At 37.3% G+C, this 27917-nt stretch overlaps 1 protein-coding gene across 3 annotated transcripts in view; it reads right to left on the bottom strand.

Annotated features, from left to right (window-relative positions):
• Stk17a (serine/threonine kinase 17a) overlaps positions 1-27651 on the bottom strand; it is a 30354-nt gene extending 2703 nt beyond the window's left edge. For 2 of the 3 annotated variants that reach the window (XM_026410656.2, XM_026410657.2), the window contains exons 1-4: positions 27298-27651; positions 13364-13576; positions 7890-8034; positions 94-220 (exon numbers count right to left, since the gene is read on the bottom strand). In XM_026410656.2, the coding sequence (XP_026266441.1) occupies positions 94-220; positions 7890-8034; positions 13364-13576; positions 27298-27500 (688 nt within the window). In that variant the 5' untranslated portion in view covers positions 27501-27651. The remainder of the gene's footprint in view (positions 1-93; positions 221-7889; positions 8035-13363; positions 13577-27297) is intronic. The other variant, XM_026410658.2, reaches the window with a different exon arrangement.
• Positions 27652-27917: the final 266 nt, after the last annotated feature.

Below are 27917 nucleotides of genomic sequence, written 5' to 3'. Positions count from 1 at the left end.
AGCAGATGGCTGGCCCCCTTTGAATGTGAGTTCCCTGATGAAGGCGATGCCTGATGTTAAACACAAAACCATCTCACTCTTTCAAATACTTACCCACATATTCAGGAGTACCCATAATTTCTCGTAGCTCTTCACTGTTCTTCATTATTCTTGAAAGGCCAAAATCAACTATCTTAACGTCACCCAATGGAGAGTCACTTGTCAGCAGAATATTCTGAGGCTGAAAAATATACCCCCCCCCCAAATATTAATAAAACCATGATAACACAAAACATGTAGCCCACAGAACACAAATTTTACCTATAAAATTGAAGACTGAGGAACTTAATAGTAAGAAGTCATTTGTGAAATAAATACTTTAATAACATACTTCCTATATGTAAGGCAGCAGCTTGGTACTCTTCGCCTCTACTGGTTCTTCCTTAGCATATAAATATGCTTGTTAAATACAAACCAAAACCACTTATAACAACTATCCCTGAAGACCCTGAATGTCTTCCTGGTTAGCATACTCTCCCTGCTATTCCCTCAAAGCTCAGCTTCTTGAAAGCATGGTCAAGTGTACTTGCTGGCACTCTTCTTTTTTTGTAGTGCTGGGGATTGAACCCAGAGCCTCGCTCATGCTAGGCAATTGCTCTACTACTGAGCTAAACCTTCAGCCTCCTTGCTATCATTTTTCATTCCAGCTAAATCTGTTTTGTGCCTTCTACTAAGTCTGCCCTCATAAGAGATCACAATAACTTTAATAACCAAAGACCCACCAAATTCTGTGCACGTCTTTCAGGCACTATTTGCATAAATTGACTGCTGCATTTGGGTACTGCTGGTTATTTCTGAAATTCCCTTTTATTTTCTCCCTGTTGGATCTCTTGTCCCTCTATAGATCCTTCACTATTTTCTCAGAACTTTTTCATCTTGCCCTCCTTTTAAATGTTGATATTTTCCAAGATCTTGTCCCAAAACTCAGCATTCTACTTTTGAGCCATTTCATCTGTTCCCAAAGCTTCAGGGGCCACTTACATGCAGATGACTTCCACTCCAAGCTCTTTCAAGACTCAGATCCAATTAAAATCAGATCTCAGCATATGGCTGAATGTTACATCCTCAATTCTTTACAAGCCTTCTATTGAGTAAACACCTTGGAACAGAAGTGCAACCCCCAGCCCCAACAAACAGATTTCTCTTTTCTGTATTGCCAATTTCAATGCCCAAGTAAAACACTGGAAAAATCACTCTAAAGTTCTCTTTCATTTTCCACATTGTATGAGGTCACCCACAAGTTGTGCCAATTCTATTTCCTAAATCTCAATATCCCCATTGCTTAAAGTTTTAGTGCTCATTATTTCACATCTAGATCACTAAGATGGTCTCCTGTCTGTGGTTTTCTCCACCTTCAACCCACGCCCCATCATACAATATAGTACAGTTGTCCTTCAGTCTGTGGGGGATTGTTTCTAGGACCCTCTGTGGATACTGAAATCACTGAAATCTGCAAATGCTTAAGTACCTTAGTGTGAAAGGATCTAGTGTTTACAAACAACTAATGCATATTCTACCATATACTTGACTTATAATGTCTAACACAATGTAAATGTTACATAGATATACTTGTTACATTGTATTGTTTAGAAAATGATAGGAAAAAAAATCTGTATATGTGTTATGGTTTGGATATTAGGTATCCTCTGAAAAGCTCAAGTTAGGCAATGCAAGAATGTTCGGAGGTGAAATCATTACAATATGAGAGCTATAACCTCAGTGGATTAATCCATTAATAATTTGAATGGATAGTAACTGTAGATAGGTGGGATGTGGCTAGAAAAGTATGTTGCTGGGGGCATACTCTTGGGGATTATATTTTATCCCTGGTTTCTCTCTACTTCCTGGCTATCATGAGCTTTAGCAGATTTCCTCTGCCATACCATTCCACCATGATGTTCTGCTTTACCTCAGGCCCAGAGCAATGGAGTCAGGTGACCATGGACTGAGACCTCAGAAACTGTGTGTCTCAAATAAACTTTTCCTCCTCCAAGTTTTCTTGTCAGGGCTTTTGGTCATAGAGATAAAAAGCCAGCTTACACAAAATGTTCAGTGCAGATGCAATTTTTCCCCAAATATTTTCAATCTATGGTTGGCTATATCCATTAATAAGAAACCCTTACATACAGAGAATAGGCTGTACTCTTCCCATAATGCAAGTCTGGTTATGATGCTGTTGGTCACTACTATCACCAACAGACACCACACTCTCAAACAAAACAGGGTGGAAGTTAGGATGTATGTGGTGGTCAAGGTCAATGTTTTACCCAAGGGAAAACAGACTAAGATAATTTCACATAAAAAGATGAGCAAACTTATTATGGACTAGAATATAAAGTCATTTAAAAATTTTTGAAAAAATTTTGTTTTCACTTCAGAAAGTCTGTAATTCCTGATTTTTGACAATAAGGACATTTCCGGAGGTGAACTGAGAAGCATGGGTACTGACAAATTCTATAAAATTTGCTTAGCAATCAGTGTTTATGAAATCTACAAATGCTTAAATACCTTAGTGTGAAAGGATCTAGTGTTTACACTAGATCTATGATACTCTAGGAACCTAGATACATCTAGGATCTATGATGCTCAACTCAATCTCCTGTGTGCTGAGCTCTGACAGCAATATACTCCCGAGTCCTTTCCAGGATCAATCTCTTGTCATTTCTCAAAGGCACTCCGTGTTCCAAGTCAGATTGGCTGTAATTCTGAATAAGACACATGGTCTCACACCTCATGCCTCTGCACATGCGCTTCCTCTCCTCCTTTGACAAATTCATTTTCATCACTCTGTGCACAGTTGATCCATAAAGCACCCATTCCTCCATAAAGCCCTCCCACTTCTCTACTTTCTTCTCCCTCCTTCCAGGCAGGAGTTGAGGGTTGCCCCCTCTCATGCATGGCAAGCTCATTGCATTGTTTCCTTAAATGTCAATTTTTCTGTCTCCTCCATATCAATGTGGTTCTCTAGATGTACAAAATGAATGTTCACGCTTTTTCTTCTTCCACTCACATCCAACTGTTCCATTTGACTTCTGTTCTCTCATTCTAAGTCACAAAATCCAATGATATTTTCCAAGGCTTTCTTCAAGACTACTTTGATCAGTACTTTACACTGTGGCCCATTCCTTCCTTGTTCACATCTTCTTTTCCTCTTGGATTCTATGACAAAACAGTGCCTAGTTTCCTTCCTACCTCTGGCTGCTTTTTCTGTTATCTACCATTATCTAGTTCCCTGAAAGATGGATTTCTCATGGCTTGATCTTGAGATCCCTTTCCCTTCTCATTCCAAACTCTCACCTTGCAAAGACTATTGCAACCAAAGCTTAAATACCACCTACAGCTTATGACTCAGAAACTTTTATCTCTTTCAGACTTCTTAACCAACTGCTTACCTAATCTCTCTTCTCTGATATCTTAAAGGCATCTCAAATTCAGCATGACCAAAACCAGACTCATCTACCCAATCACCCCTCCTATTGTTTATATAATTAAAATTTTTATGGGTTTATCAAAGTCTGAATTCAGAAACCAAGAAAGGGAAGAATGTTCAGCTTCATGAGGGCAGGAGCTGCAGTACTGATCACTGTGTCAGCGCCTACTACACACTGATATTTGCTGGGTGAATGAAAAGGAGAAACATAAATATATAAAAAAATGCAGATAGCCTATTTTGTCTTAGGGATGTTAGTAGTATAAATATTACTAATAAGAAGTCCTCACTGTCAAAGAGTTCATAATCGTAAGAGAAAAAGAAGGATCTATGATGCTCAACTCAATCTCCTGTGTGCTGGGCTCTGACAGAAATATACCAAGTGCTTAGGCAATAAATATATAAAAGGGATTAATTCTACCTCAGAAAATTACAGATGAGGTATGTAAGAAGACCCTGAAGGATAAAAAGGACTTCATCATTTATTCAACAAATTTTTATTGACTGCTTTCTAAGCTAGGCCTTTGGAAAAAAACAGAAAACAAGGCACGAGTCCCCTCTTGGAGCCTTACTTTTTTTTGGTGGCAGGGTAGGGGGTCCTGGGGATTGAACCTAGGACCTCAAGCATGCTAAGCATGTGTTCTACTACTGAGCTATAGCCCTTGCCTGGAGTCTTACATTCTAATGAGGACAAATAAATACAAACATATAATTTCAGGTAGTTTGAAGTGCTACGGGGACCTCAAAAGTAGGGTGATTGCTGAAAGGGGATGTTAGGAGTGTGCACATCTCATGCTATCTTTTTGAGAGTCAGAGGAAACAGTCATGGCAGTAATCTTCAGGGTTAAATTTGTAGGGGACATTCAAGGCAGAGGGAGGAGCAAGTACAAAGGCCCTGAGGCAAGGACAAGCTACTGGAGCAGGATCTCAAGAAGTCCTGTATAAGATGGAGAAAAACACAAAGTGGAAGGAACAGCAGTAGTGATGGGCATGAGAATGGAACCAGGGAAATGGGAATTACACGGTTTCATAGGCCATTCTGGGCCAAATGACACAAACCATATCCAAATCATAGAAAATGTGGCATACCTTGTGCCATATTTTTTATGTTACTCCTGCTTTCAAGCAGTATACTGATGCTTAAACCATCAGTGCTTAAACTTAAATCCAAAATGGGAAAGTCCCAGCATCTAGTCCATTTTTAACTATGTACACAACAGGTGGAAAAGTTAATAACCAACACTGCTAAAAGACCAAACGAGTAAAAGACAAAAAGCACCAGATTTTAAAACTGAATTTCTTGGGCTATTTTTGGCCAGTCCTCCCCTGTCCTCTAGATTTACTAAAAGCAGGCCACTGTGTTGAATGAGTAATCACCAAATTACTGAGACTATTTTGGGATGGTAGTTAGTGTTGTTCTGACTTTGCTAGAGTTACTGCTTCTCAGACTTGTCAGTCCTGCAACGTGTTCTATATGTTAAATAATTGTGCTTTACCTTAATCATAGTTTTTCTTTTCCATTTTCATGGACTTACAAACTTACACATTCACAGACTCCTAAATCTCTCAAAGAAATTCCCAAGCTGATTTTAAGGTATTTGACTAAACCTTCAGTGAATCAGTGTTTTGAAAATTGATAATTTTGAGGTCTGTACTGAAGCCAAATAATGTCAATTTTCTCATTTAAAGGGTTCTTCTAACAGAAAATTTCATTTTTAACTATAATGGAGACTAAATTGTAATCAAAGTTACAAAATATATTGGAATTATCAATTTCCACATAATTAAAACATAAGAAAATACATTTAGCTTTGAAGCAGTCTGGGAATTTTTTTTTTTTTTTTAAACAGCTTGGTCTTTCAAGCTCTTCCAGAGATGCAGAGTCAACATTGTAAGCACAAATTCTCACTGGACAGATAGATAGCTGTTAAAGGTACAGGACAATAGACTCTTTGTCCAGACTCAACTAGAAATGACCTTTTGGCAGAAATCACTCCTGACTGCTGCTCCATTGCAACACCAACTCTATCTCAGCCATTCACTTAGAGACATGTTCCCTTCAGCAGTTTACTGAGTGGCATGTTTGACTGCACACATGCGAAGTGAGGGTGGTAGAAATGCTGATAGCTTCAGACCACCTTGTCTTCTAGTTCTTCTGGGTGTAGGAGACAAAGATAGTCTAGTTCCCAACATCAAAGGCCCATCATAAAGGCCTCTCTATTAAATTTGGCAAAGATTTCTACATTGAACTGCTTGAGAGAGAAAAGAATATGATTTATATTGAAGGTATTGGGGAGAAAGGGATATAATTTCCTTGTGTAAATACACAGTTGAACCTGGTATTCAAGAACTTAATATTCACCTTGACTGCTTTCAAGTGACATCAAAGATCCATTACACATGGTGTTGGCAGCCTGTCTGACTTGCTACTTAATTAGTTCCTGAATAATGGTCACAGATTGAGGTGTCATAAGTTGAAAGACCATTTCCTATAGGTGCAATGCTATTTAATTTGGGATTCTGTTCTTAGAAGACCTTTTTACATCATAAAGTTGGTAGAACACCATAAAAATAAAACATGATTTTACAAAGTTAAGAGTATAAAGCCAAACCGAAAAAAAATCTATAGTATATAACATTTCTTTTGGGAATTCTTCTTCATGGCTAATATTAACTGAGACTTCTTATGAAGCTGGGACCGCAGAGGTCATGTCTTCTAGGTCAGTATTCCTGAAGGGAGCAGAGGTGAGAATTTCCTGTAGTGAGGATCTCTGAAGTTCCTATGCATAAGAGACACCAAAAGAGGAAAGCAAAACCCTAGGTCCACCTCTAATGCTAGAAAGGGTTTTAACTAGGGGATCTGTAGCATTAACAACCAGGCACTACAGATAGGTACACAAATATCCACACTAGCTGTCAAAACAAGGTCATTGTTACTATCATATGGCTTTTATGTTGTGACTACTCGTGTTTGCCACAGTACTAAAAAATGAATTTAAGTTGGTATCTTTCAAAAAAAAAAAATAATAAGGAAGCTTCCCAACTGTTTTCTTTACTTTGTGCTTTTTTGTAGGAAACCAGTATGTAAATGGATATCTAATATCCTTCCTCCTGATTTCAAATGATACATTATCAAGGTTGTTTTAGAAGTCAATCTGCAGATTACACATACTTATATTTCTTCCTTCAGAGTGTTACTTCATGCACTGTTATTTACACACTATGAGGTATATATAAGGAGTTATGGAGTGTGTGCTATAGTGGCTCCTAGTCCTGAACTATCAGTATCACCTGGTTGGACCTGCATCAGAATTTCTAGCACTGGTGGGTGGCAATATGTTTTAACAAGTTCTTCCAGTCAGTCTGATGCACAACAGAGTTGGAGAACCACTGTAGTAAATAAAGCATCTACCTTCTGCCAAAAGGGAGACTATAGCAGAGTTCAAGGTAGATTAACAGATGATGTGGAGAGAGATGAAGTTGCCATTCAGGGGTCTAGGGGTTTCAGTCTTCTTAGACTGCCTTCCTCTTTCCTAATCCCAACCCCTCTGGATGGGGCTCAAAAGGCAGTATCTATGTCATTCCATTTTATTGCCATTCTCAAAAAGGTGAACTGAATGTGAGAGAAAACTCAAGTACTGGTAACACTTTTTGAGCCCTGACTATGGTAGTAACTGAAGATAGAATTATTCCTAGACTTACTGCCAATAAAATTCCCTTTTTAGCTTACCTCAGTTTCAGGTGGCATTTTGATCACAGGATATATTGTTCTTTTTCTTTTTTTCCTCCTCCATCTACTTCTTTGATTATTTATTTATTTATTTATATGTACGGGGGATTGAACCCATGGGTACTTAACCACTGAGCCACAACCCTAGCCCCTTTTAATTTTTTTTTTTTTTTTTTTTTTTTTACTTTTGAGATAGGACCTCACTAAGCTACTAAGGCTGGCTTGAATTTATGATGCTCCTGCCTTGGCCTCTTGAGCCACTGGTATTATAGGGGGACGCCACCATACCTGGCTCTTTGACAATTTTAGATGAGAGATCTACTTGCCTCTACTTTCTTGGATTCTCCCCACTTATTTTATTTACTCCTGCCTGCCTAACTTTACAGAACACTGCTTTTCAAACACTGCTCCTCAAAAGTCCTCTCTCTTAATAACAATAGAAACTCCTATTCTTCTCTAATTACCTAAATCCTAACTTTTTTTTTTAAAAAAAGTCTAACTCAAGTTCTATCTCCACCAGGAAGTCTTTATCCACTCCAGTAATATTCCAAGCTCTGTTTTTTGGGACTGTACCTTGTTACCTAATAAAGCCCAAAGTCTTGATACATATTTAATAAATTCCTGCTAGATACTTTATATTTGGAATGCCAGTTCTTATCAATCTCAAATTGTAAATAATTCAGACCTTACCTTCAAATCTAGATGAACTACATCATGAGTGTGTAAAAAGTGGACACCTTCTAAAATCTGTCTCATGAGTCTTTGAACATCTTTTTCTTTAAAAGCTTCTTCTCTGTCTGCAACACACTGGTTAAAGATTTCACCTCCAGCAGCACTACAGAAAGATAAAATTAAAATATTAATCATAAGAAAGGATGTGGTAAACATATACAACAAAATTAGAGTAAATTAGCTGGGTGTAGTGGTGCATGCCTGTAATCCCAGCAGCTTGGGAGACTGAGACTAGAGGCATGAGTTCAAAGCCAGCCTCAGCAATAGTGAGGTGCCAAGCATCTCAGTGAGACCCTGTCTCTAAATAACATACAAATAATAATAATAATAATAGAGCTGGGGATGTGGCTTGGTGGTGCCCCTGAATTCAATCACTAATACTAAAAAAACCATAAACAAAAACCTTAAATTAATCACAACCTGGCAATACTATATACTTGTAAAATGGATTTGATGACCTGAAGCAAAATACAATATGAGCAGAGTCAACTCACTCTCAAACATCTTGAAATGTACCATAATGCAATGTATCATCCACACAACCTTTTGCACATACAAGCCACAATTTGCCAGTAACACACAGAACTATACTTCAATTACATTTTGTCTGAAAAAAATTTCCTAATCACAGTTTATTGTCATGAGTCCTCAGCTCATTACTACCATTCACAATAATATTCACTAGAGATCAATTTTCATGGATATATTTAAATTTACATAAATATTTACATAAACATACACAAATTAACAAATAAATTTACAAAATTACATAAATTTAAGAGAAATAATTATTAGTTCTTTCCAGTATGGTGTTTATCTACAACCTTAGACTTTTTGTTTTTTATTTTTTATTTTGAGACAGGTTCTTGCTAAGTTGCAGAGGCTAGCCTTGAATTTGTGATCCTCCTGCCTAAGTTTCCCCAGTTGCTAGAATCACAGTTGTGTGCCACCATGCCTGGCTTATTTATTCTCTTAAGTAGTTCACTTGAACACAATATTAATATAACTATAGTTTTCTGAAAAACTTCAAGGATGTACTTCAGATGCAGAATCCTATAAAAGCTTTAAAAGCTGCCTTAGTTATCAGTGAAATTACACTCCTCTCAATACAATGTGAAATCGTGTAACTTTTTTACCTATGTAAATATATTCTTTACCCATTAACTGAAATAATGGTAGGACCATGATCCTTGAAAGGAGGAAAGCAAGGTGAGCCCTCCTATTTCCTTGGCTTCTTACCTGGAGGCAATTTATGGACAGTGGTACAGGGTCGGGTAGGAACCCAAGGAAAATATGGCAACCTTGTTAAATAGAGAAGATAGACAGTGAGTTTGACAAGGAAGTTGGAATTTGCAGGTAGAGTACCAAACAGGAGGAAGGGGACTACACAGAGAAAGATCTCCAGAATCTGCTTTGTAGTATTTTGAAGTTTTAGGCAAATTACTTACATACACATGCACAGAATTTAACCCTTCAAGGTTAATCAAGAACTGAAAAATATTTATAAACTGAATAATTCCCAGTGTTCACATAGGACCAGGTTAGAATCTGAATTTTGTCCATTTGGAGTAGAAACATCACCCTAAACACTCAGGACCATCAACAGGCCTTCCCAAGAGGGCCATCTGTTGAGAGCCACAGCCAAAGGGGCCCCAGGAAACTTCCAGCTGCTAGCAAACTTCCAGCTGCCAGCTGATGATTGGCTCACAGCGGCCCCAGCAACATCTAGCTGATTGGCTCCTCTGCAGTGATGCTCATTGGGCTGTTTTCCTGCCCTTTCAGACTACGGAGCTGCTCATTGGGGGACTTCTTTGGCTCCGCCCACACAACCCAGCCAATCGGCCTCAAGAGCAGGAGGATTGTGGGAGGTGGAGAGGCTGGTGTGAGGGTGAGAGGCTTGTGGGAAGCCGGTAGTGGCAGTTGGGCTCTGAGGGTTTTTTCCTGAGGAGCTGTTTTGTTTGGCATTTGTAGTTCTAAAAATAAAGTTAGTGTCTTTTGACAAGTGGCTCCTGAATTGTGCCCAGCCAGACTGCGGCAGCCATCTGTACTATTAAGGCTAAATTAGCCTTACAGCTGCCTTAACTAAGCTGACTCACATGTAAATTAACTGCCTGCCAAAAATAAACTTCACTATTCTTTAATGGAATGAAATCTCCTCCATACCCTTACTATTCTAAATGTATGACATCCTACCTCAAATTTCTAGACATCTGAAAATACCACAAATTACAACCCATACCCAATACAATAATACAATAGAAACAGAACTAGAAAAGACAAAGGTGATGGAAGTGGTAGATAAGGACAGGTATTACAAAGATATTTTAAAGATGTCCAAGAATTTAGAGTAAAATATAGATATAACAAAGAAGATATGGAGGACATGAAAGAAAGAACAACACATGGAATTTCTAGAGATTAAAAAAAATACAGCAACTAAAATGAATCTCTCATCTTTATAGATTAGACCTGCAGAAGAATCAGTGAATTTTAGGAGAAAACAGTAGAAATATCCAATGTGAATCAAATACAAATACCCAAGTAGCTCAATGAACCCCAATCAGGATAAACACAAATAAACAAGGATGTGAGGTGAAAATCAAAGATAAAGGGAAAAAAAATCTTTAAAAAGGCACATTCATAGGTGAAACAAGGTAGGGATATCCCAAACTTCTTGTCATAAAAAAAGGAAAAAGAAGATGGAATTATACCTTTAAAGTCCTGGTGAGGGGTAGGAACCATGGGTGCGGAATATGCCTAGAATGCAGGGTATGAAGCTGGAGAAAAACTAAAAGAAGATGAGAGAGATAAGAGCAGAGCATGGAATGAAAGCTAAATAATCTGAAAAATCCTGATAGGGCAATGATGGCTGTTACATACTAAATGTTGCCTTCCCAAGGATGCACTCTCCCTAATAGCATACGGCCAAGAGCAGAGCAAAGACTCTGTAATGGACCAAACTGGCTCTGCTACTTGTATGACTGCAGGTTGATAATTTCTCTTGAGTTTTTTTTTTTTTTTTTGTAGTGGGGATGGATCGCAGGGGCACTCAACCATTGAGCCATATCCCAAGCCCTATTTCATATTTTATTTAGAGACAGGGTCTGAGTTGCTTAGCACCTCACCGTTGCTGAGGCTGGCTATGAACTCAAAATCCTCCTGTCTCAGCCTCCCAGGCTGCTGGGATTACAGGTGTGCACCAGTGCACCCAGCTCTCTTTTGAGTTTTGCCTCATATAAAATGTTCTTTTTTTGGGGGGGGGGTCCTGGGATTAAACTCAGGGGCATTCAGCCATTGAGCCACATCCCCAGTCCTATTTTGTATTTTATTTAGTGACAAGGTCTCACTGAGTTGCTTAGTGCCTTGCTTCTGCTGAGGCTGGCTTTGAACTCGAAATCCTCCTACCTCAGCCTCCAGAGCCACTGGGATTACAGGTGTGCTACACCACACCTGGGACGTTTTGCCTCATATAAAATGTGTACAGTACATTGTGGCTAGTATATTTCTTCTATGTTCACATGACATCTAATAAGAATTTCTGGTAGAACACCAATATTGCTGTGTCATTTATTTCTATCACCTTTGCTAGACTTTTAGCACCTGAAGGAAAGGGGGCTGTATTATTTTCACTGTTATTATGCTTTGCACATATTAGTATCTAGTACATATAGCAGTGCTATTGGAATGAATAAACAATACAGTGATTATAACCTGCCCATTTCCATGGCATCGATCTATTGATATGATTGAGAATTTTGGTATCTGAGTATCCAGAGTATATTTCTAAAACTTTCTCTTTAAACTAAAAGTAGAATACAATAATTTGGGGCCAAATTATACCAATTTTATTTCTAAAAACCTAATCACTGAAACAACAGAAGCCACTAAAGCTTCTAAGCAAATGAATAATATTAGCACCTTTATGTTTCCATTATCTATCTAACAGTAGTAGAAGGGTGTCCCTAGAATAGAAGCTAGAGCGATCAGCCCAGGGATGCTGAAGATTTAGCGATTCATTATACATGAGGTTAAAGGAGATAAATGAAGGATAGTTTCACTAGCATGAGCAATGAAATAAATGGGGATACCAATAGAAATAGGGAATAAAAGAAAAATGGGCATTAACAGAGCAATGCAAGAGTAATGACCCTGAATTAACAATGATTCATGGTTGGATACATATACACACAGTATGCAGCTGAAGCTTAGAAGTGAGGCTGAGATTGGAAGATTTGGAAATAATTAACGTATAAATAATAGCCGAAGCCGTGTAAAATACTACCATCTGGAGTAAATATACAGAACATAATTGTATGACAAAAGTCAACACTGGGGGCTGGGGTTATGTCTCAGTTTTAGAGCACTTGCCTAGTATGTGTGAGGCACTGAGTTGGATCCTCAGCACCACATAAAAATAAATAAATAAAATAAAGGCACTGTGTCATCTACAACTAAAATACATACATACATACATATATATATATATACATACATATATATGTATATATATATGTGTATAAAAGTTAATTAAAAGTAGAATTTTGGGAAACTCTTACATTTATATAGGTTAGGTTATAACTGAGAGGAGAAAATTAAAAACAAAAACAAAATGGAGCTGTTGAGAACAAAGAGGAGTGTAATTTCAAGAAAAAATGTATAACATCACATGTTTAAAGAGAGTAAGAAGTAGAAGGAATACTAAAATGAGGAGATTGACTTTATCAAACAGGAATGGTGACCTCATTAAAGTTTTAGAAGAGCAGATAGCATTAGAATGAAAGTGGACGAGTACTGGCATATGAACAGATAAATGGATCAATGAAATAGAATGTAATTGATGGGAAGGTGAGGAAAACTATAAATTGAAACTATTCTTTAAGAAGCATGACAGTAAAGAGAAAGCCAGCATAACAGTTTAAGTGGAAGAGAGAGAATTGTAGAAGACAATGAAATAATAGAAGACAGAGGGAAAAGAACTACCAAAGGAGGGGGGACTGAAACTCTTGAAAGAAGTTATGTAACTTATTAAAAATCAAAACACACATCCAGAATAGAAAGGATGAGAATTAAAGAACAAGGACAGGGGTTTTAGCCTTGGCATTGAGTAATTGAATCTGTCTTCAAACAGATGGGAAAAAGTCTGAGACAGTAAAAACAGAGATACTCAAGAGGAGTAAGGGATGCTCAGGGGAATGTGTGTCTAATGGCCTTATTTTCTCCATCTAAGGACAAAATTGCCAGGTATCTCACAAAAGCTGAGAAGTAGGTGACATAGTAAGCATGGTAAAGGTATTTATGAAGAACATCAATGAAAATGAACTGGAAAATCCTTTCCAGAGAACCAGACCCTGCACATTATTACAGAGAAGTGGCATCCCATAAAGGAAGTACAGACCATCAAACAAACTCAACTGAAGGAAGACAATACTTACTATTCCAGAACCAAGATCATTTCTGATGGAGTTTCATAAACTTCGTGTAAATTAATGACCCAAGGATTGTCCTGTGCTAGTTCAAGTACAGCAATCTCATGAATAATTTCCATCCGACAGTCTTGGCCTTTTCTTCTTTTTCTCATGAACTTGGCTGCAAATTCTTTTCCAGAATCTTTCTTTATACATTTCCTTACCACTGCAAACTTACCCCTGGAATTAAATACAAACATTCACTGTTAAAACCAATAACTTTCCAGAGATGGCATATATTAATACAAATTTCTAAATTCCCATTATTGGATATTCAAATTTAGCTCATTCAATCACAAAGTAGCAATATCACTTGGGATATTGATTTAGATTTATCAAATAAAATATAATTTATAAATCTGTAAAAATCAACTACTGTGATTTGAATGTGTCCCCCTAGGTTCAGGTGTTGGAAATTTAACCCCTTGTAATAAAGAGTTCAGAGGTGGAGCCTTTAGAGGTAATTAGTACACTGATGACACTATCATTGGAATGGGTTCCTGGTAAAGGAGTGAGTGTGGCACCCTTCGCATTCTCTTGAGTTAGTGATCTTGCCACTCCACCATGTAATGAAACAAGAAGGCCCTTGCCAGATGTGAACCTTCAATCTTAGAATTCCTAGTTTCCCGAACTCTGAGCCAAGTCAGAAATTATGGAGCACTACTGTAATTCCTGCTGAGATAGCATTTTTACAAGTTTGAGGCCAACCTGGGCAACTTGGCAAAACCCTTCCTCAAAATAAAAACAAAAAAGGGCTGGGGATGTACCTGTGTGTGTGAGGTGCTGGGTTCAATTCCAAGTACAGTATAAAAACAAAACAAAACAAAACAAAATCCTGAGCCAAATATGTTTCTGTGCTTTATAAACTACCCATTTTGTTGTATTCTGTTATAGCAGCACAAAATGGGCTTAGATCATAATCAAATATTAAAGTCAATATTTTTTGCAGAGTTACACATAAAATAACTCCATTTTTGTACATTTATGCATAAATGATTTAATCTTTAAAAATATAAGCCAGGCACATTGGCGCATGCCTGTAATCCCAGTGGCTCATAGGCTGAAGCCGGAGGATCTGAGTTCAAAGCCAGTCTCAACAAAAGCGAGGTGCTATGCAACTCAGTAAGACCCTGACTTTAAATAAAATACAAAATAGGGCTGGGGATGTGGCTGAGTGGTTGAGTGCCCCTCAGTTCAATACCTGATTTATTTATTTACGAACCATAAATAAATAAATAATAAAAAATACATTTTACTTTTTAATAGAAATTGGCCACAAGATTCCTTAATATGAATTTCATCATCATCTAATTAAATGTGAAGAACAGTATCACCCTTCCAAAATGATATCAATCATGATATAATTCTAAATATAGCACCAGCAGGAAAAGTCTCATTATAGAGACATTATGGCTCTACAATTTGTCCTTAAACTAATAAGCAGGTCAAACAGGGGAATCAGGATAGCATATTGATTAAGGTTATAATCTCTGGACTTGCATCCCACAACTGGCATTTGACACATCTTAGGCAATTTATTTACCCTCTTAAACTCTTTTTTTCTTATCTGTACAAGTGATGCAAAATCTGCTTTAGAGTTATGATAATTAAAGTACAATCATTCCTTGATATCCATGCAAGACTGGGTCCAGGATCCTCTGCAGATAACAAAACTAAGGATGCCTCATATAAAATGGTGTCCTTAAAATGTGGTATACATACACAATAGAATATTACTCAGCCTTAAAAAAGAATAAAATTATGACATTTGCAGGTAAATGGATGGAACCAGAGAATATCATGGTAAGTGAAATAAGCCAATCCCAAAAAACCAAAGGCTGAATGTTTTCTCTAATAAGTTGTCAGTGATCCATAGTGCGGGGTGGGGGAATTGGGAAGAATGAAGGAACTCTGGATTGTGCAGAGGGGAGTGAGGGAAGGGGCGGGGCTGCAGGGATGGGAAGGACAGTAGAATGACAGACATTATTGCTGTATATACATGTATGATTACACTACTGGTGTGACTGCACCATGTACAGCCAGAGAAATGAGAAGTTGTGCTCCATTTGTTAATAATGTGTCAAAATGCACTCTACTATCTTGTATAATTAATTAGAATTTACAAATTTTAAAGAAATCATGTACTTTTTTGCATACAACCTATATACATCCTCTTGGATACTGGAATCATCTCTACATTGCAAATAATACCTAATACATAGTGACTATAGTTTTAGGAAAAACGTCTATACATGTTCAGTATAGATTTTTTTTTTTTTTTTGGTACCAGGAATTGAACCTAAGGGTGCTTAACCACTGAGTCACATTCCCAGACCTTTATTATTTTTTATTTTGAGATACGGTATTGCTAAGTTACTTAGAGCCTTGTTAAGTTGCTGAGGCTAGCTTTGAACTTTCGATCCTCCTGCCACAGCCTCTCAAAGCCACTGGGATTACAGGTGTGTGTCACTGCGCCTGACAGATGCATTTTTTCCCTTAATCATTTCAGTCCACAGTTGGTTGAATCCATGGATATGGAGGACTGTATGTATATAAAATGCATGTCACTTGTTTAGTATAGTCCTCACCACAGGGTAAATTCTAATCACCTGTAAATATCACTGAATCCTTAGCAACTTGGAAATCATACAGTTTTTACCTAATGCCAAGGGCCAATGTCTTCTTTCAAACTATGAGGTAATCTCTCTTGCCACTACCACCTATTATTATTTTAATAATGTTTTCATAACAAGCTTAACCATGACTTCAACTGAAGGGCTGGAGTCTGAGTCTCCACAGAGCAAGCAGTACAGAATAGACTCCACTCTTTCCCACATGATAGTCTATCAGATATTATCTATCTAGGAGAAAGAGGACCTGTGGGGTTGAAAAGTCTACATATGTTCAGGTTTAACTAATTCTACTATAGTTTTCCCAGGCAGTATTCTTACTAAACATGAATGTATATTATTGATCATTTATTCTTTTTTTCTTAATATTTATTTTTTTAGTTATAGGTGATCACAATATCTTTATTTTATTATTTTATTTTTATGTGGTACTGAGGATCGAACCCAGTGCCCCATGCATGCTACGTGAGCGCTCTAACACTGAGCCACGGCCTGATCATTTATTCTTTTACTCATATCATACTGTCTAAATTAGTGTCTTGATATCTAGTAGTAAAAATAATCTTTATTATTATCCTTTGAAATTATATTTGCTATTTTATCCTTTTGCATTTCCATATAAATTTTTGAATCATCTTGCCAATCTCCACAAAAAATATTTGTTGGGATTTAAAATGAAACTGCATAGATTCTAGATTATTTTGGGGAAGAATTTATGTTTTATAATATGGAGATTTCTAAGTCCATGAACATGGAATATCCGAGTAATTTATGTAATTTTTTTGGTTTTTGCATATATTTCACTGGGTTTACTCTTAAAAGTTTAATATTTTTAAAGTAGTTGCAATGACTACATATTAATCTTAATAGTTAATTATAGACTTTCTTTGGATTTTCCATGCAGACATTATGTAATCAGTAACTAATCACAGTTTTATTATTCCTGTCTAGTTCTTTTACCTCTCTCTTTCTTGCTTTCCTGTTGAGGTGAAATCTCTAGCTCAGTGTTAGTGGGTTGGTGACAGTACATACCTGTATCCAATCTCAAAGAGAAAGATTTTAAAATATCATCATCAAATATGATATTTGGTACAACTGATTTGTAGATCACATTAAGTAAATTGCCTTACATGAATAGTTTGCTAAAAGCTTTTTTTTTCACATGAATAAATGTTTAATTTTATACACTAACATTGAGGTATCCACCGAGATGATCGTATGTTTTTTTAACACATACTGTTAATGTGGTAAATTACATAAGTAGATTTTTTTAAAGGCTAAATTAATATTGCTTTTCTGGATTAAGCCACTTGATCATGAGGTACTATTCTTCACTATTATTTTGTATTTTTATAGTTTGTTACACACATTGTTAAGTATAATTTCTAATTTTTTTGTAGGAATACAGACTTGACCTTTTGTTTCTTTGTTGTCTTGTAAAGTTTTGTGTAAAGGTTTTACTTGCCTCATATATTGAGTTGGGAAGTGTTCTCTATTTTCACTTTCTCTGGAAGAGTTTGGTGTGTTGTTTTTCCCTCTGATGCTTGGCAAAGCATCTAGCCTTGGTTGTCTTTGTTAAAAGGGGATCCAGGTGGGAAGGACTCAGAACCTGTCTATAGTGGGACCAAGGACTGAAGATAAAGAGCTGAAGAGACATTGAAGGCCACAGGCAGATTGGTGGGCCTTGAAACTACCTGGTTCTCCTCTACATGAGCAAGGCTCAAGGTCTGAGGCTGGAGAATTTCCTCACCCTGTGCCCATGTGTGGCTTATTCACTTCCTACAGGAACCAGTACCAACTGTCAAGACTGTATAAACGGTCTCACTTGCCTGTTCTAGTTCCTTTATTGTTAACAGTCACATAAGAGTTTAAATAAAGCCACTTTGAACTGAAACAATTTTTTTTCTATACCTACAGGTCAGTAGTTTCAAAAGAAGAGAAAGCTGAATTTGTAAACAACAACAACAACAACAAAAAACCCAAACACACACAAAAAACGATCTGAAATGAAGCCTCAAAATATCATTAACAGCAATTGTGTTCCTGGTGAATTAGAAATGACTTAGTCAATGGCCCTCAAAGTACTCCTACATCAAATGCACAAATGTTTATTACTGCCATACCTAAAATTCAAAGCAATTCAGTTTTGTGCAGTAAATAAAATATTACTTATTATTAGCCTGAAAATATATTCTGAAGACCACAAGGAAAAATAAGCAATTAAGCAACAGAAAATTGGATTCACATACTGCTAACCTGCAAATACTGGGAACTCTATTATAGCAACAGTCATGGCTAAATTCAGGGCTTCTTTGTCTGCCGCCACTCCTCCCTTTTTTTCACTCTCCTTTCACAGTAGGAGGGATAGAACCCAGGGCCTCATGCATGCTAGGCAAGTGCTCTATCTAATGCTGAGCTACATTCTTAGCTCTTTGACACTGGGTCTTGCTAAATTGCCCAGACTGGCCTCTAATTTGTGGTCCTCCTGCCTCAACCTGTAGCTGGGATTACATTCTTGTGACACCTCATCAGGCTCTCATCCATTTATTTTTCCTTTTTGGTATTAGGGATTGAAACCAGGGGTGCTTAATCAAGAAGCCACATCCTCAGCCCTTTTTGTTTTGTATTTTTTATTTAGAGACCGGGCCTTGCTGAGTTGCTTAGGGCCTTGTTAAGTTGCTGAGTCTGCCTTTGAACTTACAATCCTCCTGCTTCGGCCTCCCAAACTGTTGGTTTTACAGGTGTGTGCCACCATGACCAGGTTTCACTGCTCTCTGTCCACACAAATGACTACTCCAACACCACCTTTGTTTTTGTGCTTCACTCCCCAGTTTTAGGTTTATTCTTTTCTCTCCATCATGTCATGTACTACATGTATCAGGGATCAGTAAACTTATAAAGAGACAATAGCAAATATTTGTGGTTCTTTGGATAAGATGGTTTCTATGGCAACTACAAGTTCACTATTATAGAGCAAAAAACAATCACTAATGAAAGGTAAATGAATAGATGTGGCCGGGTCCAGTAAAATATCATGGGCACTACAATTTGAATTTCATATGATGCTCATGGCATTAAATATATTTATTTTTTTAATTATTAAAAATTGTAAAAATCTTGCAGGAAAATGGATAGATCTAGAGACCATCATGTTAAGTGAAATAAGTCAAACTCCCAAGGTGAAGAGGGTCCTATGTTTTCTCTCATATCTGAAAGAGAGGAAAAAGGAAAACAAAGGCAGGGGTGGATCTTCTAAAAATCAAAGGGAGATCAGTAGAGGAAAGGGAGCAAAGGATGAGTGATAGGCAAGGAGGGAGGGGGGGGAATGCTGGGAATTGATATTGGTCAAATTATACTGTTATATGGTGTGCATGTATGAATACATAACAATAAATCCCATCAATTTGTACAACTATAATGCACCAATAAAAAAAGTAAAAAAGAAGAATATCAGGCTATAAAGTCCAAAAAAATTAGAAAAATTGAGCCACGTGAAAAAGAAATTTCGGAAACCTTAAACATCCTTTTCTTCTAAACCCAACATTGTCCCCAGGTAATAAACATTGTTTACTTTTCTATTTGGGAAAAAAAATGTAAAAATCACTATTAGTCCATGAGGTATACAAAGGCAATTGGCTATAGATGGCCAACCCCAACACAACCCCATGCTGAAGAAAACTCTTCCATTGTTCTGATACTGCATACCACTGAAAGGGACACAGATAGCAGATCACATGTATTGCCTTCATCTCTAAATTACTGGTGTAATAGGAGAAGAAACCTTAAAACCACTCAAGGAAGAGGAAGGAGGAGATAAAGAGATTTCTGGAAGCTGTTCTTTTCATAGAACCACAGTGTACAAAGAAATATAAGATTAGACATGCAAGATACAGAGTCCAAGTAAACATTAGACATGCAAGATACAGAGTTCAAGTAAACTACATCATCATAGAGTTCCCCTAAATTACCCACCCCTAAAGGGTTCTAATATGCATACCCTACCATGGCTCTATGGGTAAAAATTGTGGCTGAATTTCAACCCTTAACTTTAGGTGTTGAGGCCTCTACAAACATGTTTTAAATATGATGTTTCTCAAACATTGGGGTCATAGTTAAGTTATATAGAGAGAGTTAGGGTCAATAAGATCCAAAGGGTAAAAAAATGTTTACTGCACCTCTACTTTCCTCATTGACTTAAAAGCCAAATGTACTCCTATCGACACAGTTATAATTTTAAGAACTATTCATTAATTTCATGAACATCTATAGTTCACTATTATGCACAAGACTGAGAATTCAGGTTTTCATTAAACATTTGGAGTAAACAACTCAGTGATTGATGTAATTCAGAGTGGAAGGAAAGGAAAGATATATTGATATCTATAACAAGAGAAAGTGATATTTAAGTTGTATTCCCCAGTCCAAGATCTCTAAGAATCAAGTCTTATTTTTCTTGGCATGACCAGTGCCTAACATAGTATACGGGAAGGTGTCATGAAAATCTTCAGGTATGACTTACTAAGGAGCATGGGTCTTATGATTTAAAATGGGGATCTATTCAAATTCTTAAAATAACTGCTTAAAATTCATTCTCATTGTGTTGTGAAGAATGGATTGCCAAGTGATAACTACAACTGGGGAAGTCAATAAAATAATTCAAGGCAGTGGGCCTGAACTTGAGCAGCAGCAGTAGAGACTGAGAAGACAGAATACATTTAAAAGGTGTTCACAGTTAAGATTCATTAGCATTCAGTGACAGATTAAATTGCAGGTAGAGATGAGGATAGAAGGAAGGGAAAGGTGGAAGTCAAGAATGACTTCTAGATTTTTAATATGAGCACTGTGTAAATGTGTACCATCAACTGAAATAAAGATTGTAAAAACAGAAACAAATTATTTTGGGGGAAGATAATGTGTTAGGTTTTGGACAGAAGTCTGAGGTGCCTTTCCGGTAAAGAACATCCTATTTTTACTGGATGGATTCCAAATATAAGTTCAAATGGGGGTTACAGATAAAGATGTATAGATAATAGGATATATAAGGTTCAGGCAAAGACCAGAAAATGTAAATGCTAATTTAAGCAATACAAAGAAGAAATGAAATAAAGTCCTGTTTATTTTAGATTACAATAAAGTACTTTGTTCATAACTTTATTGTTTCATTTATATCAGTCTGAAATAAGTTGCTGTACTATGACTGTCTCTCCAGCTAGACTGTGCATCAGGGATCTCACTTATTATTTATCTTTACATCTCCATTGTACCCCACCCGTGGCAGATATGTAAATACATCAGATAGCACACTAAAAGGACATACTCTTAATAGTTTGTTAAATAAATAAAGTTTTATGGCAACTTAACCTTATAACATTTAATACATTGGACTATTTGCCATTCTCTCTGCACTGAACTTTCCTATCACTGTGCCATATTGGTTTTACTGTCAATTCTAACATACCACCACAACCAAAATCCCATCCATTATTTATGGCTCCATACAAATGTAATTTCCTCCATAAGATCTTTATCTGACATTATGCCTATAAAGAGGACAGTGCTTGATTTGTTACATTAAGGAATAACTTTCAGAATCTAGGGTAGTGCCTTATTTTATGTGCTTAATATACATTAGTACAGTTCAGTTATGCATCACTTGATTAAGAGGATATGTTTTAAGAAATGTGTCAGCAGGCAACTATAACACAATGGTAAGCATTTGCATATTTAGACATAACTATATTGTAAGTATTATACATTTAGACTAAATTAAATTTATATACAAATTCTTCAAAAATATATCAATCTAAGCTTACTGTAACTTTTTTACTTTATAAACTTCTAAATGATTTTTAATTTTTGAAATCTTTTAAAATAACACTTAGTTTAAAACACAAATGCTGCTGGTGATAAAAATCAGTGAATACATTCAACTTAAGATATAAATATGAATGTTAAGAAAAGGTAAGGGCTTTAAAAGTCAATCTTGGGCCTGATGTGGTAGTGCATGCCTGCAGTCCCAGCAACTTGGGAGGCTGAGGCAAGTACATGGCTTGAGCCCACAAGTTTGAGACAAGCCTGGGCAACACAGAGAGACACGCTATTCCAAAAAAAAAAAAAAAAAAAAAGAAAGTCAAACTTGGTTTTAAATTCTGGTTAGAAACTGCATAATCTTGGTCAATTTTAGTCAATCTTCCTGAACCTTGGATGCCTCATCTATAAAATGATGGTGATATCACCTACTTTACAGAGCAGTAAAGGCTAAGGACAATGAGATTTATAAACTACACAACATTCAGCACATTTTTAGAAATCATTAGCTATTTTTATTGTTTTGGGCGATAATTTATGATCTGTGATATAACTGAAGAAAACAATTTGTACAAAAAAAAAATCAAGGAACTGAGAATTTTTGGAGGTGTTAGATCATCTCCCTGGCCCCAGTACTCAGGATGTAAACCAGTGCCTCACTCATGCTAGGCAAGTGCTCTACCACTGAGCTATACCCAACCCGCAATACTTAGAGGTGATTTAATTTGAACTCTACATGTGAAAATTCCCTGAATAAATCTAGTCTCTTCTTATATACCTTTATTTAAAAAAATTTTGGGGGTGTACTGAGGATTTAATCCAAGGGCAATTTACCACTGAGCTAATTCCCCATCTCTTTTCACTTTTTATTTTGAGACAGGGTCTCCCTAAGTTGCATAGGGCCTCACTAAATTGTTAAGGCTGGCCTAGAACTTGTGATCCTCCTGTCTTAGTCTCTCAAACTGCTGGGATTACAGGTGTGCCGCACCATGCCTTGCTCTTATGTACCTTTAGAGGTAAATCAATTTGGTTCAATAATCAGACTTTATATAGTTTTATTTATAGCTTTACAAAGAGACTGAAATTCATTAAGTTTTAAATTCATGTATTTAAAATTTTTTTTAATATTTATTTTTATTTTTTGGTTGTAGTTAGACACAATATCTTTATTTTATTTTTATGTGGTACTGAGGATAGAACCCAGGGCCTCGCACGTTCTAGGTGAGCACTCTACCGCTGAGTCATAATCCCAGCCCCTAAATTCATGTATTTTAAATTAAAATATAATTCTTAATTTACAGATGTTGCACAAACATAGCCAATTTTCTTTTATCTGTTTGAAAATATCAGATTACCCCAAATTATTTATAAATATAATTCTTCAAATAAATGATTAGCTGCCAAGAAATCCTATATAACTCTTGTCCTAAAATAAGGAAGTTTTTACATGGATATTATTTAACAAGTGTCTTTATATCTAAACAAATTATAACTTAAAATTTATGGCACATGCTTAAGGAATTGAAAGGTTTAAACGTATAGTTGTTACTTACAGACATCAATCTAAGTAAAGAACATACAGGTCTAGAAATAAACTAATCCCTAAATTGACTTTCAGCTTAAACATTGTCTTATTCTCTGATAACAGTCCTTTCTTGTCCTATTACTCTTAACTGCTCTGAGGAGAATGAGATAGGACAGGCCTATCTACTGTAAGGCCCCAGTGAGGAGGGAACGATTCTGACACTGAAACCTGTTAAGGTTTATTCCTATTTGGCTCTCATTAATATAGCCTCTTGTTAAATCTAAGGAAAACTGCTTTAGTTACAAGATAGACTATGGATAATTCTTTTTAATATTTTTTTCTAGTTGCAGATGGATATAATACCTTCATTTTATTTATTTATTTTTATGTGGTATTGAGGACCAAACCCAATACCTCACGTGTGTTAGGCAAGTGTTCTACCACTGAGCAACAATCTGAGCCCTATAGATTATTCTTTGAAAAACATCAATGTGCAATGGGAATGATTTCAAAGTCAGGAATCCAAAGAGGCTCTGAGGTCTTTCAGAAGACCTCATCTCTGACTTGGTTTTCTCATCTAATAAATAGGCTTTCCAAATAAGCCTGTGGTGAGAACCAATGAGAAAATTATAAAACTGTAAAACATATCCATTTATGAAGGACCTGTCCAGCAGGGAACTTACATTTGTAACTCATCCCCCCGCCCCAGGAAAATCAAATCAAGTGTGTAATAAAAAGGACAAAAGATGTGCTTTTGGTTTAAAATGTTTTAATATAAGATTTATAAATATATTAAAAGCGTTAAATTGGGGACTATGTAATGAAAATACATACAAGGCAAATCATCCAATGTGAAAATTAGTATAATATAAAATTTATAAAACCATCTTTCTGTTCCTATATTATCAATAAACTCAAGGGAAATCAATATGAAAAAATCCTCAGAACTCAAGGTCTTATGTCCTTGCCTCAGTAATGAAATCATTAATGTGGTTTACACTGGCACAAATCCCGACTCAAAGAAAGGGGTATAGGAATAACAAGTCAAACTTGAAGCAATAAAAGTTTTACATCATATATTTACACATTTATGTTGCTATGAACTCTTAAGACATGGAAGAATGTGACACTTCTTAAAATGTTCAATATCACATCCTGTATACTCTGGAATCAATATTGACCATTTTAAAAACTTCTCTTTGAAAGGTCATTATATTTATATCTCTTATAAAATAATACCAACATTTAAAAGAAATTGATTTATCTTGAACAGTTTAGTTTACTCTTTGAACCCTTTCTATTTTACTGAATGAAAGGCCATAGTATGAAGTGAATAAAACTGTTTATTTTTCCTCTATATCATTAAAATACAACCAAGGTGATATTTTAAGTTATATATCAGCATGAGATCAATTAGATATATATCAGAAATGCAACCATAGTTAACAGTTGGAAAAATAGACAAGTTTTCTACCCTGTCAGGAAAAAAGTCATGCATAAACACATTCAACATATTAAAACCACAATCTACTGACAAAATTTATGAATCTTAAACAAGGACTGCTTATAACACAAAGCAGAACTTCTACCTCCGGAGACTTATAAACAATTCCTATGCCCTTTGTAGCAAGAGTTCATTATTTTTGCCAGAGACAGGCATATTTTGCAGTTGTGCAGGTTTTCTTATTTTTTGTTGGTTACATTAAGAATAGTAACGTTTATTGAGTTACACAGTGAATTACATTTATTGAGTGTTTTCCCTAAGCTAAGCACAGCCTTAAGGCTATAAATGTGTTTTATTTAATTCTCAACAACTCTATGAGGCAATCAATGATTAGGTAATATACTCAAGTCCACGTAACTAATAAAAGCCAAGATTCTATCCCAGACTGACTGACTCCAAAGCCCATATTCTTAACTGTTACATTAAACTTCAAGATGAAAAAGGGGACCAAAAACACACAAAAAATAGATTAATTGTGGTTTTCAGTTTTAAGATCTTCTGTCAAGTATCTACGTCTAAGTATTTCAGTTTTAGGCTCTTATGTCAAGTGCACTTTTCTGCTGCTTCAGGATTTATTCCTTTTATAAAGAAATACACAGGGGCTGGGGCTGTAGCTCAGTGGCAGAGTGCTTGCCTAGCAAATGTGCGGCACTGGGTTCGATCCTTAGCACCACATATAAACAAACAAAATAAAGGCTTGCTGGTCATCTACAACTACAAAAAAAAAAAAAAAAGAAAAAAGAAAAAGAAAAAAAGAAATATACACACCTATATAGGCAAAAGTAAGCAGAAGTCATCACAACCTAAAATAAAAAACCCTTGGAGGCAATCTGATTTTATAATAGGGCTTAACACAAAGATTGAAAGAAACATTCCTGGAGGAATTAGTTCCATGACACCTGATAGGGTGCAAATCAGTTTTTAAGATTAAATTATTTGTAATTAAATGTACAAGACATTGCTTGACATCTTAAACATTTGCAGACAACTCATGCCAATAATGGAAAATTTAGTTTTCTTTTTTTTTTATGTTATTGAGGTTACTTCAGATTGTATGGAATTTCAATAAATTAGAAATACCTCGCTCAGCCAGTAGCTGTTCTCTTAGTATCATAATTATAGTGTACACTGAACCAGTCAATTAGTGTCTAGCACAGTGAAAGAAAATTTGTTCCTGAAAGGTATTTTCCTTTTGTTAACACTGGGATGTTAAGGCAAAAAAATATTCTGAAAAGTTATCTTAATATTTGTAAAGCTGTGCCTTTTTAATAATTTGTGACCAATTCCTTTTCCAAGACCCCAGCTGAAGGCTATCCTAACTGTCAGGGCCTTTCCCATTACAACATGGAGGTATTTTGCAACCATTCACAGGCTTGCAATAAAGGTGAACATGAACGCTATGTGCCAGGCCCAGTGGTATGCACTTTCCAGGCACTGTATCTTCACAACATCTCCATGAGGTAAGTACTGTCGTTATTCCGGTTTATTGATGAGAAAAGTGAGGCCGAGGAGTCTTAAATCATCCACCCAAAGGCAAACTCATGAGGAAGGGCAAGGCATATTGAACTCAGGTCTGACCTCCAACAATTTCTCTAAACTGTCTCAAAAGAAGAGTCTCAAAAACCCCATAGAAATCGCTATATCACTCTTCTTAAACAAACAAAATGTAAAGCATCCAAACAGGCTTCGCTTTAACAATTAAAAAAAAAAAAAAAAGGAAAGGAAAAAAGAAATCTAAGTTCTTCCTAACCCCCATAAAGAGCAGGGCAGGCAAGAGTCGGCTCACAGAAAAGTAGAAAGAGTGATAAAAGGGTCAAGACCCTACAGATGAAACTTATCTGAATTACCGAAATATTTTAGAACAACAACAACAAAAAAGGCACAAAACCAACCACGAAAAGGAAAACGATGAAGGCAGCAGAAGGCGGCTGAAGTTAATACAGCAACCGGTGCAAAGGAAGCTGTCACTACTGATGCTGCAGTTCATGAAGGCCACAGAGAGCGGTGGAGAAATCCGGAAAAGTCTAAAGGCAAAACCAAAGCTGACTTCATAAGCCTCTAGTTTTATTTCAGATCTGCAGTGTGGTTCACACACTAATCTCGCTAAATTACCATTTAAATCATTACAGATGGTGAAAAGGCGTGAGCAGAGGAAGGCGTCAAGGTTCGCGGTAACCAGAGGCAACGAATACCTCGCTCTTTCGTACTTTGCTCCGATGGCCAGCAGCTAGTCGCTTGCGGAGCTCACACCAGCTCTGCGGAGGGCAGCGACTCTGCCGCCCTAGTCGCCGCCAGCCCCTAAGTTTGTGCCAAGTCACCAAGCGCGTTATCGGTGCTTAACGCCACTTCCAGCCGCGGTACTTATCGGCGAGTACCTGGAGGCTCTGCACCCGGCCGAGGTCGTCCCGCTCCCCGGCCCCCCTCCAGCCCTTACCTGCCCAGCTCTCGGCCAGGGCTCAAGGTGTAGCCGTCCTGGAAAGGCTCAGTGCGCACGGCAGCGCGGATCTCTGTCAGCAGCCCGCGGGTTTGGGGCGGCGGCAGCCGGCGCGGCGCGCTCTGACTCCGACTCGCCTGGCCCGAGCCTGAGGTGGCAGCCAAGGAGGAGCCGCCGCTGCCCGGCTTCTCCAGAGGGATCATGGTGCTCGGGCGTTCTTCCTTTTCTGCCGCTCAGCTCGCTCCCGGTAGCCGGCGGGTAACGGGCCCGCCTTCGGCTGCCTCGTGGCGATCCGTGGAGTCTTCAGACACACGCTCTACCCGATGCGGAGCTAGGACTGCGGCCGGCAGGTTCCGGTCAGCTCCGCCCCGCACCCGACTCTGCCCCTCTCGCAGGCCTCGCCCACCCCACAGGCCCCGCCCCTCGGCGATCTCCCGTGGGGTCCTGAGCGCCCGATGCCTCATGCGCGCCCTCTGCAGCCGAGAAAGAGAAGGTGCAGCCTGACGGGCTGTCTGGGCGGCATGAAGGCAATGCACAGCGCCTCCCTTTGGTTAGGAGGACCGAGTGTGTCAGCTGTGTTGAGCACCTGTTGAGCATCTGGGAGTTCCAAAGCTGACTCT

Source organism: Urocitellus parryii, chromosome 3, assembly GCF_045843805.1.
Source record: "Urocitellus parryii isolate mUroPar1 chromosome 3, mUroPar1.hap1, whole genome shotgun sequence".
Classification (NCBI taxonomy): Eukaryota; Metazoa; Chordata; class Mammalia; order Rodentia; family Sciuridae; genus Urocitellus; species Urocitellus parryii.
This window is presented reverse-complemented; position numbering and strand designations above follow the sequence as displayed.